Raw genomic sequence first — 15,000 nt, forward strand, 5'->3', positions numbered from 1 at the left:
CTCTCTCTCGACGTGTAACAGACGTGTCTCGCTTTAACATCCTCCAAGAGAGCATACCAGGAGGAGTGAAAAACACGCTCATTATCCACGATACGACGCCAGAGGATTTCGGATTCTACAACTGCACCGCTAAGAACGGCTACGGGTCCCACATGGCGGAGATACAGCTCAAAAGACAACGTAAGATTGAATTGCTTTTGTTTGTTGGTTTGTTTGTTTTGTTATTAGGTTAGGTTTTGTTTTGTTTGGGGGGTGGGGTTGCCTGAGGTGGAATGAGGTTCGTTCATTGGATGTTTAGTTCGTGTGGAATAGCATTTGTTTGTATCACGTTGCTGCTAAGATTTCGACATGAGTAGAAATGACAAAATGTTCTAGAGTGTTTGATAAAGTGTCAGAGGGAGAGAAGAACGAAAATAATATGCATAGAATAGGTTTTACGGTATGGTGAGACAGCAGTTTTGAAATCTTTCTGTTGTCTCGTCTTTAAGTAAAACCATTTTTGAAGATGAAACACAGAGCGGGATTTCGAAATTGACGACTTATATTTTAACAAACCCTTTTTCCCAAGAATTCAGAAGTCCAAAAGGCTTCTTTTACAGCTTAGCTATATAGAAAAATTCAATAATAACGGTTCTTTATGATATTATTTCCTCAGAAATTCCGTTCGTGTCCTTATTGTGTTGATCTAAGGTATTAGTCAGACAAAATTGTGTCCGTGAAAAGTGATAGAATTCACAATGTATAGAACTATCTAGATTCCCCTTCAGTAACACTCTGAATGTTTCAACAATGATACGTAAAATATCAAAGGCTTTTCAAGTGTGTGTTATTGACGTTTCTGCTTTTTTTGTGATTTGGATTTTCTGAGCAGTGTGCCACCTGGATAAAGAGATGGCTATTAAGATAGCCTTCAGAGGTCAGTGGAAAAAGTAGGGTTGCTTTTTGGGTCACCTGCTTATCCTGACCCCGGGTAGGATCTCTGCTACGTGTGAATGTCCTTTTATCCTATTAAATCCTAATGAACTGTACCAAGCAATAGGCCATTATTATTATTATTATTATTATTATTATTATTATTATTATTATTATTATTATTATTATTATTATTATTATTATTATTATTATTATTATTATTAATTATTATTATTATTAATTATTATTATTTATTATTATTATTATTATTATTATTATTATTATTATTATTATTATTATTATTATTATTATTATTATTATTATTATTATTATTATTATTATTATTTTGATTGTTCATTTTAGTTATTCATTCTATATTACTGTAGTGCTAAGCAATGTAGAAAGTGTATACCCGTGTCCCGTGGTAGAATATTGTCTCGGCTGAAGTAAGTCCATAATCAATTTAATTTAATTTCAATTGTCTCCCTTTGTCGATGTTGAAATGCTAGCGCTGTCGATGTTGTTGTTATGTCGGTCTTAGTTTCTAATTCCAGAAGATTAATTTCGTAAAATAAGAATTAGATCCCGTGCTAGAGTCAATTGAGCAGCTATATAATATTTTATTTTAAACTAATATGTTATTATTATTATTATTATTGTGGTATTTATATTCAACATTTACTTTATTTCCATTTATTTTGCATTTAGATAAAAATACATATTTTTTAATGCTATATAAAGATGTTAAATCCCAATGACGGTGTAATTTGTATTTTATTATCGAAATGCAGAACTTATGACTTTGCGGTATTCAAATAATAAAATTAATTACAATGTATTTGTACGCATGTGTGTGTGTGTGTGCGTGTATGTGTGTGTGTGTGTGTGTGTGCACAAAGACATACATTCATGTGCGTGTGTGTGTGTACGGTCGAGAGCAGCATCCCTTTTTTTGTAGTTTCTTTCAGCAACCTTTTAAACATGTCTCATCTCATTAGCGTTCACTGGGTTTTCCTTTTTTCTTCGTTGTTTTTTTCGTCTTTTTTTGCGATCTCTTTATTTCTCTCTATCTCTTTCTCTCTCTCTTTCTTTCTCTCACTCTCTCTCTTTCTATTTCTCTCTCCCTCTCTCTCTCTCTCTCTCTCTCTCTCTCTCTCTCTCTCTCTCTCTCTCTCTCTCTCTCGCTCTCTCTCGCTCTCTCTCTCTTTCTCTCTCCCTCCCTCCCTCTCTCTTTCTCACTCTCTCTCTCTCTCTCTCTCTCTTTCTCTCTCTCTTTCTCTTTTTGTTTCTGTTATTTACTACTTTTACTGTCATTAAAAATAATCAACAAAAAACTGTCATTATCACTGCCATAATTATCTTTACTGTTATCATTGCCATTACTATTATCATCCTCATTATTACTATCAGTACAACCATTACCATTACTACCATCATAATCATTATCCATTTGTTTATTTCATTATTTTTTAAATTCTCCTCATGATAATCATCGTCCATTTGTTTATTTCATCATAATTTTTTTTTTTCATCATCCTCATGATAATCATCGTCCATTTGTTTATTTCATCATAATTTTTATTCATTTTTTCTTCTTCATCCTCCTCATGATAATCACTGTCCATTTGTTTATTTCATCATAATTTTTATTCATTTATTATTCTTCATCCTCCTCATGATAATCATTGTCCTTTTGTTAATTTCATCATAATTTTTATTTAATTTTCTTCATCCTCATGGTAATCATTGTCCTTTTGTTTATTTCATCATCATTTTTTTTTCATTCTCATGATAATCATTGTCCTTTTGTTTATTTCATCATAATTTTTATTTTTTCTTCTTCATCCTCCTCATGATAATCACTATCCATTTGTTTATTTCATCATAATTTTTATTTAATTTTCTTCATTTTCCTCATGATAATCATCGTCCATTTGTTTATTTCATCATAATTTTTATTCATTTTTTCTTCTTCATCCTCCTCATGATAATCATCGTCCATTTGTTTATTTCATCATAATTTTTATTTTTTTTTTTTTTTCATTCTCATGATAATCATTGTCCTTTTGTTTATTTCATCATAATTTTTATTAATTTTTTCTTCTTCATTCTCCTCATGATAATCATTGTCCATTTGTTTGTCATCATAATTTTTTTTTTCATTCACATAATAATCATTGTCCTTTTGTTAATTTCATCATAATTTTTATTCATTTTTTCTTCTTCATCCTCCTCTTTCCGCAGAGAGCCTCCCTCTCGTGACGACCCTCGTGGCCATCATCGGCGGGATCCTGTTCCTCGTGGTCGTCATCATCGTCATCGTCCTCTTTAAGAAGAAGGGAAAGGGATACAAGGGTAAGAGGAGGAGGAGAGATGGAGGGAGAAACTGGGGGAGGGAGAGAGAGAGGGAGAGGGGAAGGGGGTGGGGGAGAGGGGGAGGGAGGGAGGGAGGGAGGGAGGGAGGGGAAGAGAGAGGGAAGTAGGGGGAGAGAGGGAGAGAGAGAAAGAGAAAGAGAAAGAGAGGGAGAAAGGGAGAAAGGGAGGGAGGGAGGGAGGGAGGGAGGGAGGGAGGGAGAGAGAGAGAGATGGATGGAGGAAGGGAGAATGAATGAGGGAGAGAGAGAGAGAGAGAGAGAGATGGATGGAGGAAGGGAGAATGAATGAGCGAGAGAGAGAGAGAGAGAGAGGGAGGGGGAGGGGGAGGGAAAGAGAGAGAGAGAGATGGAGGGAGGAAGGGAGAGTGAGTGAGTGAGCGAGAGAGAGAGAGGGGGGGGGGAGGGAGGGAGGGAGAGAGAGAAAGGGGAAAGAGAGAGGGGGGGAGAGGGAGGGTGGGGGAGAGACGAAAGAAGAGAGAGAGAGGGTTACAAAGGTAAGATGATGAGGGTTAGGGTGGGTTGGGTGGGCTTCGAGTGGGTGGGCAAGAAGGCAACAGGCTGACGGAGGGGAAGCGGTGTTGTAATGTTTGCTTTATGTATGTATATACATATATGCAGCACACACACACACATAAACACACATATATATACACACTTATTCCTATATACATATATATGTATATATATATATATATATATATATATATATATATATATATATATATATATATATGTATATATATATATATGTGTGTGTGTGTGTGTGTGTGTGTGTGTGTGTGTGTGTGTGTGTGTGTGTGTGTGTGTGTGTGTGTGTGTGTGTGTAAATACACACACACACACAAATATATAAATGTTTATATATATATATATATATATATATATATATATATATATATATGTATGTATGCATGTATGTACACACACACACGCACACACACACACACACACACACACACACACACACACACACACACACACACACACACACACACACACACACACATATATATACACACATATATATATGCACATGCACACACACACATATGTATGTATGTATGCAAACACACACACACATACTATGCATACATTTATATACATATGTTCATTAGGTGTGCTATTAAGTTCATCTGTGTCTTAATTTGCGTTTCTCTAAGCCCCTCTGACCATCCCGTGAGCTGCCTATACTTCCACAAAAACAAAATCGAAAACACAACCGCAATCCCATACAAAGCAGACCACAATCTAACACTCCCTTGTCCCTCCCTCAGACTCCGGCCTCGAGAAGCACAGCATGAGGTCCAGCGACCGCTCCTCGACCCACGACTCGGTGCTGAAGGTCGAGACCCGCACCGCCACCGGGTCTGACCTGTCTCCCTCCGAGGATGACGACTACAGCTCGCACGACGACTGGGACTCGAATGCCACCGCTGCCACCAATGCTCGCCGCCACGAACACTTCCGCTGCTCCGCTGGCGATTATGGAGAGCTTATATTTTCCCCGAAGGTTAGTGTGTGTTGTGACGATGGTTTGTAGAAGTTAGTTGGGTTGTGGGATATTTAGGGCAAGGGAAATCGGGGACGTAGAGTTTTATTTCTATTTTGGGGATATGGGGTATGTTACTTTCTGAAAGTTAAAAAAATATATATATTGATCTCTATGTTTTTTTTGTTTTTTTTAATTTCTGGTAGATCTTATCTAAAATTTCATTATCATTATCACTGTTATTATTGTTGTTATCGTTATTATAATCATTATTATCTTAATTATTATACCTAATGAAATATCAAACCACTTGTGACCACTTTCTCCTAATAACAACCAATCCTTTCGCTCCCCACCAGGACGGCCCCAACAACAATAGCGGGGGCTACGTGCAGTACGTGGACTACTCGAGGGACTACAACCCGCCCCCTCCTGTCAGCTACAACCGCAACTCCGTGTACTCCACCGGGGCGCCCCTGAACAACGTGGACCCCCGCTACTCCGCCGCCTACGGGAACCCTTACCTCCGCGTCCCCGCTAGTTCTCGGGCGGCACACGGCGTCTACGGGACAACCGGCGGCGCTGGCACTGGCACTGGCGGGGCCCCTCCTGCTGTGCCTCCGCCGCCGGCATCGTCGCTCGGGGGCACGGCGGAGAATCTGTACAATGGAAACGCCGCCATCCTCAGTAATAACCTCAACAATAACAACGCGAATTATGGTCAGATGGGTAGGCCGAATATACAGGCAAGCGGAAGCATGAACAATCAGTATATTATGGTGCCGCAGGGAGAGCTGAGGCACGGAGTGCACGGGACTCACATATAAAGCGGCGCCTCGGGTTCCATTAACATTCGAGAGCCTCAGGAAACAAAGACTTGACGCTTCGTAATTGCTGCGAGAGAAAGAAAGAAAGAAAGAACACAGCACAACGCGTGTTTCGTTCACACAGTGTGGAAAAAAAAGGAAACTGAAATATGTATGTTTCATTCTACTGAACGATATCTTCTCGCAGTGAATTGCAGTGTTTTCCACATATTTTTTTTCTTGGTGTTACCTAGAAAAGAAAAAGCTTCGGTACAGCTTCATTTCGTGATGGCTGGGAGACCGCGGTGGGCGTTCACCACCCCTTCTTACCGACAGCGAATGTGTTACCAAAGTTTATGCGAACCAAAGATTATTGGCTTGAGAATTTGCCGGGAGAGACAGGGAAGGGATCTTTGCTGTAAGGTTGGTTGGAAGGTGAAAGGGGGGAGAGGGAGGTTGAGATGAGAGAGGGAGAGAGAGAAGAGATAAGAGAGAGAGAGAGAGGGAGACAGAAGAGATAAGAGAGAGAGAGTGGGGGGGGGAGAAAAAGAGAGAAAGAGTGAGAGAGGGAGAGAAAAAGAGAGAAAGCAAGAAAGAGAGAAGAGGGGAGACAGAGAACAAGAGAGAAAGCAAAAGAGAGAGAGAGAGTGTGAGGTACAAATGAGAGAGAAAGAATGCGGAGCGAGGGAGAGAGAGAGAGAGAAAGAAAGTATTATACTATAATTGTTAGAAAGACCTCAAATGGCCAGCACACCATTATCACACATATACACTAGTGCTGTCCTTATCACAACCAACACCCACATTTTTCATCATTAGTTCCACATTGCGCCCAAAATCATGTTAAGCGATGCGCAAGTGCCTGCTAAGAGACATTTTTATTGGCCATAATTTATTTTCACAATCTTCTAATCCTGTGACTCATTCACTCTTCTCATCCGTCTGAGATTCAACTCACATCATGCTCTGATAATGCAGATAGAGATAAGGAATAAAGCAAAACAAAACAAAAAAAAGAATGCTCATTTAGGTTGTAGGGAATGCATCCCAAATAGCCCCTTAACATAATGAAGTTTGTGTGTTCACATCTACAAGCAAAGATTTTTATGATCATTATCTTTTTTTTTCGGTTTAAGATATGAATTCTCGGAAGGAAATTTAAATTAGTTTGATGATGGTAAGTGACTACTAGTCAATGCTCCACACGTAGTTCCACAGAATTATCGTGTTGGAGCAATTAAACCAAATTCGTGTTGATTTCACATTGCACTGTATAGAGGGCGTAGCGGTCCCATTCGCAAACCACCCACCAACCCTATTTGCTATGTGTTTTCATAATATGTATTTACTTTTTACAAATAAATCTTGTGAAAGAAATAAGAATTATTTTATTTCATACCCTTCGAAAATGTGTGATTTATAACTTTCACAAGTAATATTGTATTCAGACCAGTATTTGTATTGTATTATTGTTTAGCGTTACTATTATTATTGTTATTGTTACTATTCTTATTATTATGATTACTATCATAATGATAATAATAATGAAGATGATAATAATGATGATGATGATAATGATGGTGACAATTTCAACGTACAATTTGAACTTGCAGTTCAGTCTTTATACCTACTTATAGTCATAAATTTAACCTTTAACTAAGTTATTGTACTTTATCCCAGGTCACTAAGAAAAAAGCAGCACCTCTTCTGAAATAAGGCTTTACAAACTGAAAATACGATATTGATACAAGTTCTAAATAAAACTGAAGTAACTTAAAATCAAATTATGTCATTTATTTATTGGATAGACCGATCGAGAAATGAAAGAAAAGGGGAGAACGTTAAAGAAAAAAGACATGCCAACAGAAGGAGAGAGAAGAGAAGCAAAGAGAAGAACAGAGAAAGAGAAAGAAAGAACGGGAGAAAAAAACAGACAGGCGGAGAGTGAGAGAGAGAGAGAGAGCCAGACAGACAGAGACAGAGAGAGAGAGAGAGAGCAAACAATAAAATCGCAGCAAATACCCAATAAATCACACCGATTTTTGTTGACATCACAAACACATACAAAATTGTTTCTCACCTTTTTGCTTCGCTCGGTTCATAAAAAGAAAAATATACGCATTAATGTTTGTGCTGCATCTCTGTAAATCTAACCCAGAATCTACATGTGAATCGGTATTAGAGGTAAAGGATTAATCATGAACAATTAAAAAGCTACTTGGACACGCCACACAACTTTATATCAAAGTATTGGAATCCAGCTGTAATCCTCGATCTGATAACGCAGATGTGCTATCATGTTATAAGGTTGTCATTAGATCGCTTAACGAGCAATAAACCGATATTGAGACATTAAGCTTGTCTGTGAGGGTTAGGGGAATGGGGGGGGGGGGCAGAGAAAGTTAGGGTAGATTTATGTTATGGAAGTATTAAATAACACACACACACACACACACACACACACACACACACACACACACACACACACACACACACACACACATATATATATATATATATATATATATATATATATATATATATATATATATATAGATATATAGATATCATCATCATCATCATCATCAGCCTGAGTCAATCCACTGCAGGACGTAGGCCTCTCCATACATATATATATATATATATATATATATATATATATATATATATATATATATATATATATATATATATACATATATACATATATACATGTATGCATGTATTTATGTATGTATGTATACATATATACATATATATGTAAAATTGCATAAACATATACATATACATATACATTTATATATATATATATATATATATATATATATATATATATATAAATGTATATGTATATATATATATGTATATATATATATACAGATATATACACATACATGTGTATACATAGGTAGATATGTATACATATATACATACATGTATGTATACATACATATACATATATATATATATATATATATATATATATATATATATATATATATATATATATATAATGTGTGTGTATGAAAGATTCGTAGGATAATAGGAAGGAGGGAGAAGGAAGGAAGACAAGAAGAGCAAACAGAAACCAAACCGAAACAAGAGGAAGAAGAAAAGAAGGAAAAGAAGAAGAATAAGGAAAACGAAGTTATGTTTATAGAAAGAAACAAATGAAGTCGAAAGTGAATTAAAACAAGAACAAAATAAGATAAAGCAAACAAAGGAGTAGAAAAGGTTCTATATAACTGATGCAGAGATCTTATCAAGGCAACTCATCAAGTGTCATTTGCCTCAGTATCTAAGCCTAAATTCGATGTTATGGAATTTCACTTACACCAATTTTCCTTTTTTCAGAAGTAGACAGCATAGACTGCGAGCCAGAAATCATAAGCACGGGAATTTGAGGTCCGTTTTTGCATTAGAGTGGCAACCTGATATTATGTGATCTAGGTCAATTTGCGGACGCTGAATTCAAATTTGCCGGTTGCCACGGTGTCCTCAACCAATGGAGGGCGCGAATCTTATTTTTGCTCGTTTTTTAGGGTTATGAATTGCTTAAAAAATAGATTCTTTTGCAGCAACATTTCCCATGAAAACGAATGACCATTCAACACTTTGCGTGTGTGTTTTGTACTGTTTCTTTACTTTCGGCCGTGCTATTTGTCAAAACATGATTTGTTTTTTAGTTTTAATTCCATTTGTTATAATAGATATCTTGTTCATATTTGGATGGCATGCTTGTGATGTCCAGGACCCTGCTTTTCATCGAGGTGCCTGTTGCTAGGAGTGGTTTGCAGTCAGGTAATAGGATAGCATTTGCCAAACGCAGGACAAATACGTTATTATCAAGACCGAAAAATGACGGTGTGGTGTATTTCACAGTCACGCATGCGGCATTGGTCTTGTGTCGGCCTCTTCGTGATCTATCTCCAGTTCTCCCATACCTTCAGAAGTAACAATACTGTCCTGTAGGTGCAGGCGATGGCACTTTTCACCATGGGAAACGTAGATTTCCATGCTCATGGGAATCGGTGCATTATGTCTGCTCCATGGTTCAAAGATGACCTCTAGAAGGGCTTCCTTATTCTCCCTTCCTGCGAGGACCTTTACCATCTGCTTGGGGAAGGGTTAGTCTGACTGTACAATTCTCAATGACTGTACACGTTCAGTTTCTTTGTGCTGATGGCTGGATATCTGTCACCAACAAAGTCAACACGAGTGCAGTGCATCGACTTTCCAATGGGAACGACCGTTCTTGGCAGCACTTCTTCCAACTTGCTGATTTCCTCCGATTCTTCGCAAACTTGCCAAACACGTTCGCGTGCGCCGCCAAGTTGACTTCAAACTTCCTTTACGTTATGTTAGTGGGATCGAACTGGCTTAGGATGGAGGTTGCAATAGCGCCCTCTATTGACTTGCCAGAATAATGCAAACGAAACATCTTTAGGGGGGGTTATTCAATCTTTATTTTTCACACCAAAGAGCTTCTTTTGAGGTTTGCAACATCCACATTATTGATTCATATACTGTCATGGATTCATACGAGCAAAAAAATAAGTTGCCACTCGCCACTCTCAACGAACCTGCAAGATTGGCTTTCTGGCCCACGTTTAGAGATGCAACTCGGAAAGTTGCTATAATAAATATTTTTTCTTAATTTTCCTTTCAAAAGTTTATTTGTCGCATGTACATAAAAATACACGTGGACAGGTATAATAACTAAGCCAAATTGATTCATACATAAACCAAAATGCATTATATTTCCTTATAAGAATAACCATGGTATGTTAATTGTGTTGATTATCTTCCTTCTTTTCTGTCTCATGAAAAATATAAACAAAAGCGTATCCATCCACTCTTGGTGAACTGTCGGTAGGTAGGCCTATGCCCTGCCTTTAAGCGGAAGGTAGGCCTATGCCCTGCCTTTAAGCGGAAGGTAGGCCTATGCCCTGTCCTTAGGCGGAAATGTACTCGGTGATGATTCGTAGATCGTCCAGCGCGACCAAATTGTTCATGTCGCTGCCTAGATCTGCCTCAACCACAATCTGTAAAACAAAGTTATTGTTGTTTAATTCCCCCTCTTCTTAAACTTCTCTCTTCCCTTTCCTCATTCATCCACTCATTTTCCCCCTTCCTCTTTCCCCTCATCTTAAACTTCTCTCTTCCCTTTCCTCATTTATCCAGTCATTTCCCCCCTTCCCCTTTCCTCTCATCTTAAACTTCTCTCTTCCCTTTCCTCATTCATCCATTTATGTCCCTCCTTCCCCTTTCCCCTCATCTTAAACTTCTCTCTTCCTTTTCCTCATTCATCCACTCATTTTCCCCCTTCCCCTTTCCCCTCATCTTACACTTTTCTTAATGCTAGAATAAGCTGAGACATTCCCCTCGCCAATATCGACTTTGAAGTGGGAAAAGGGTAAGGTGCAGAACCTTACCCTTTTCCTACTTCAAATTCAAGAGGTAAACAGACCTGGAAGGCATCTTCCGTTTCGTCAACAGGGATATAATATTGCTTGTCGAGGAAAATCCAGTCAGGGTTGTCGACATCTCCGTACCCCGCAAGGTTAAGGAAAGGGAGGTCGTCGTATGCGCCATTTACAGACTTCTTACGTAATCTGGCGGGTTAATACATTGGCAATTATGTGAAGGAAAGAAGAGAATAAAAAAACAAATTTAAAAAGAGCAAGAGATAGGCAGATAGGTAATGAAAGAAAGTAAGAAACGTTGGGAAATAACGATGTGAATACAGATATTTCAGTCATTTTGTTCTCGAAGCATCTGGCTAACCTGAGAGCTGCAGGGTAGACGACTGAGCCACGAATCCAGAACTTAATATGAACTTTCTTCCGCTGACCCGCTTGGATTGGAAAAGCTGGGGATTCCAGCGAGATCACACCTGTAACGCAACAATAATTAATAGTAAAAGTTCAACGTTGATTATACACAGGAATCATTTTTGTGGAAAGCTGTATTACTGATACATACAGGAGGCGACGTAATACTAGTAGCTTATGTTTTGTCTTCAGTTCACCGTCGCATGTGAGTTCACAGTCAAGTTTACAGTCTGTGCTACTACACAACAGTCTTAATTATAAGATATATATTAGAATTTGATCCATCCTATTGTTAAGGCAAACTGTCTTTTTTACCATCCATCTTGGAAATAAATCACAAGACGAGTGCACTGTTTTAGCCATTGATGAGATGATTTCGAGAATGCATATGCAACCGCTTGTGCTCACCTGAGTGGATGTCGAAGCGGTTCACGAAGAGGAAGTTCTTGCCGTCAGAAGGTTTTGGGACGTACAGCGAGGGATCCAGGTCGCTCCAGCTCTGCAGCACCCAGCGGCCGCCGTCCATGTTGCCAGTAGACCAGCCTGTGAGATGTTTCGTACAGCTTAAGGTTCTTGACACAAAATATCCATTTTTTTCATACTGATTAAGGTTCTTCACACAAAATATCCATTTTCTCTTCACGCTTTACAGTTCATTTCTTTTCTTTTCTTTTTTAATGTGTCATTTATATATTATCTCTCGGAAGATTTATCATTGGACTCGTACACAAACTCACGAGTTCTGTTTTTCACTTACCGAACAAACCATTCTCGAAGTCCACTAGGTTAGCAAAATCATTCTGAACAGCCTTCACGCCTTCCAATTCAACCTTGTTAACGGCCACAGAGTTGTTGGGGTTGCTGCCAATAGATCCCTCTTCGGTGGGACAAGGAAATGTATGATGCATTTATGTTTTTTACTGTTAAGTCTATATTCATATTTGCTTGCAGTGAGATATGATGCATGGTGTTATATGTCTACATATTGTTTAGCAGCATAGCCTCAGCCTTGACTATGCCAGTGTTGTCTAAACATTTTCGCCTATCCTACCCTTTATTACGTTCTTGTACTGTTACGTTATATTTAGGAAAATACAAATGATATACTAATTATGAAAAGACTACATTGTAGGAGCATTGGTCAATAAAATCGAATTTAATACATGAATAAAAAAGATGATTCATAGAACATGTGATGTTTCTGTTTGTTTGTGTGTGTGTGTGTGTGTGTGTGTGTGTGTGTGTGTGTGTGTGTGTGTGTGTGTGTGTGTGTGTGTGTGTGTGTGTGTGTGTGTGTGTGTGTGTGTGTGTGTGTGTGTCTGTGTGTGTGTTCCTTGTTTGTTCACATACCCTTATGATACCCTTATGTTGCGGACCCCAGTTTGGACAATACTGTACTATGCCATCGTAACTCCTTACCTAAATTGAGGGTGAAGGTTTGACCAATGGTCATATATCTCAGGGTGGCGCTATAGGCAATCCATTTGTGGTTTTCCTGGTCGCCAAACGGATCCAGGTTCATTACAGGATTGATGTCAAATGTACTAAAACGTAAACAGTAATTATTAATTCATCTTCATGTATTTTCAATTTATTTCGCTGACGTGCTTGTCTATATCGAATTGGGATCACTTATAGAACAAAAAGCCGTTTGTACGATTTTTTAAAAAGAATTTCTAAGGAAACCTCACCTGAAGTCAGTTCGCTTCCTGACCTTCAGCTGAGTAGGGAAGTCATGCGTCCCATCCATCCAGAAGGTGATCTTGACCCTCACAGTCTCGCTAACGGCCTCCAGCAACGGACTCTGAGCAAGGGTTGTCCCTGTGACCGTCGGAAAGCAAACCGTGCATCAGTAAAATATCCATCACGTGCAATGTGCAAGAAATATCAGCTGCGATTCTGCAAGAAGGAGATACGAACCCGAGAAGACGTGGGTAGGGAAGACCTGCAAAACCTTCGCCCCCTCAGGAGGCGCTGTCACGACGTGGTCTGTGTTGTCGAAGGTGACTCTCCGCCAGGCAGCTCCGTTCATCTCGCTCAGAGTCCAACCCTGAACGCTGGACTGGAAATCAAAAATGAGTGGTCCTGACGGTCCTTCGGTCGTGGGGGCTTCTGTTGTCTGTGGCTCTGTTGGAGCAGCTGTTGTCTGTGGCTCTGTTGGAGCAGCTGTTGTCTGTGGCTCTGTTGGAGCAGCTGTTGTCTGTGGCTCTGTTGGAGCAGCTGTTGTCTGTGGCTCTGTTGGAGCAGCTGTTGTCTGTGGCTCTGTTGGAGCAGCTGTTGTCTGTGGCTCTGTTGGAGCAGCTGTTGTCTGTGGCTCTGTTGGAGCAGCTGTTGTCTGTGGCTCTGTTGGAGCAGCTGTTGTCTGTGGCTCTGTTGGAGCAGCTGTTGTCTGTGGCTCTGTTGGAGCAGCTGTTGTCTGTGGCTCTGTTGGAGCAGCTGTTGTCTGTGGCTCTGTTGGAGCAGCTGTTGTCTGTGGCTCTGTTGGAGCAGCTGTTGTCTGTGGCTCTGTTGGAGCAGCTGTTGTTTCTGGTTCTGTTGGAGCAGCTGTTGTTTGTGGCTTTGTTGGTCCAGCTGTTGTTTCTGGTTCTGTTGGAGCAGCTGTTGTTTCTGGTTCTGTTGGAGCAGCTGTTGTTTCTGGTTCTGTTGGAGCAGCTGTTGTTTCTGGTTCTGTTGGAGCAGCTGTTGTTTCTGGTTCTGTTGGAGCAGCTGTTGTTTCTGGTTCTGTTGGAGCAGCTGTTGTTTCTGGTTCTGTTGGAGCAGCTGTTGTCTGTGGCTCTGTTGGAGCAGCTGTTGTTTCTGGTTCTGTTGGAGCAGCTGTTGTCTGTGGTTCTGTTGGAGCAGCTGTTGTCTGTGGTTCTGTTGGAGCAGCTGTTGTTTCTGGTTCTGTTGGAACAGCTGTTGTCTGTGGTTCTGTTGGAGCAGCTGTTGTCTGTGGTTCTGTTGGAGCAGCTGTAGTTTCTGATGCTGTTGGAGCAGCTGTTGTCTGTGGCTCTGTTGGAGCAGCTGTTGTCTGTGGCTCTGTTGGAGCAGCTGTCGTCTGTGGCTCTGTTGGAGCAGCTGTTGTCTGTGGCTCTGTTGGAGCAGCTGTTGTCTGTGGCACTGTTGGAGCAGCTGTTGTCTGTGGCTCTGTTGGAGCAGCTGTTGTCTGTGGCACTGTTGGAGCAGCTGTCTGTGGCACTGTTGGAGCAGCTGTTGTCTGTGGCTCTGTTGGAGCAGCTGTTGTCTGTGGCTCTGTTGGAGCAGCTGTTGTCTGTGGCTCTGTTGGAGCAGCTGTTGTCTGTGGCTCTGTTGGAGCAGCTGTTGTCTGTGGCTCTGTTGGAGCAGCTGTTGTCTGTGGCTCTGTTGGAGCAGCTGTTGTCTGTGGCTCTGTTGGAGCAGCTGTTGTCTGTGGCTCTGTTGGAGCAGCTGTTGTTTCTGGTTCTGTTGGAGCAGCTGTTGTCTGTGGCTCTGTTGGAGCAGCTGTTGTCTCTTCACCATGGATGTCAATCTCGATCTGATCAATGGCACATCCGTACATGAGAGAGCCAACGGGCGCTGCGTTGCCATTGTAACAGAAAATAGCCATCTGCGATAGAGATAAATGG

At 40.1% G+C, this 15,000-nt stretch overlaps 2 protein-coding genes across 2 annotated transcripts in view; one reads left to right on the forward strand and one right to left on the reverse strand.

The window, feature by feature from the left end:
• LOC113824879 (irregular chiasm C-roughest protein) overlaps positions 1 to 6,959 on the forward strand; it is a 59,638-nt gene extending 52,679 nt beyond the window's left edge. The window contains 4 exon segments of the mRNA XM_070144406.1: positions 22 to 180; positions 3,157 to 3,267; positions 4,562 to 4,797; positions 5,136 to 6,959. Of these exon segments, the coding sequence (XP_070000507.1) occupies positions 22 to 180; positions 3,157 to 3,267; positions 4,562 to 4,797; positions 5,136 to 5,603 (974 nt within the window). The 3' untranslated portion in view covers positions 5,604 to 6,959.
• A 3,495-nt stretch (positions 6,960 to 10,454) lies between these two features.
• Positions 10,455 to 15,000, reverse strand: part of LOC113824888 (mucin-5AC) — a 5,519-nt gene continuing 973 nt past the window's right edge. Inside the window, exons 2-9 of the mRNA XM_070144530.1 lie at positions 13,337 to 14,981; positions 13,108 to 13,237; positions 12,836 to 12,960; positions 12,174 to 12,293; positions 11,825 to 11,959; positions 11,370 to 11,478; positions 11,053 to 11,197; positions 10,455 to 10,627 (exon numbers count right to left, since the gene is read on the reverse strand). Of these exons, the coding sequence (XP_070000631.1) occupies positions 10,538 to 10,627; positions 11,053 to 11,197; positions 11,370 to 11,478; positions 11,825 to 11,959; positions 12,174 to 12,293; positions 12,836 to 12,960; positions 13,108 to 13,237; positions 13,337 to 14,981 (2,499 nt within the window). The 3' untranslated portion in view covers positions 10,455 to 10,537. The remainder of the gene's footprint in view (positions 10,628 to 11,052; positions 11,198 to 11,369; positions 11,479 to 11,824; positions 11,960 to 12,173; positions 12,294 to 12,835; positions 12,961 to 13,107; positions 13,238 to 13,336; positions 14,982 to 15,000) is intronic.

The sequence above is a fragment of the Penaeus vannamei genome, chromosome 32, assembly GCF_042767895.1.
Source record: "Penaeus vannamei isolate JL-2024 chromosome 32, ASM4276789v1, whole genome shotgun sequence".
Classification (NCBI taxonomy): Eukaryota; Metazoa; Arthropoda; class Malacostraca; order Decapoda; family Penaeidae; genus Penaeus; species Penaeus vannamei.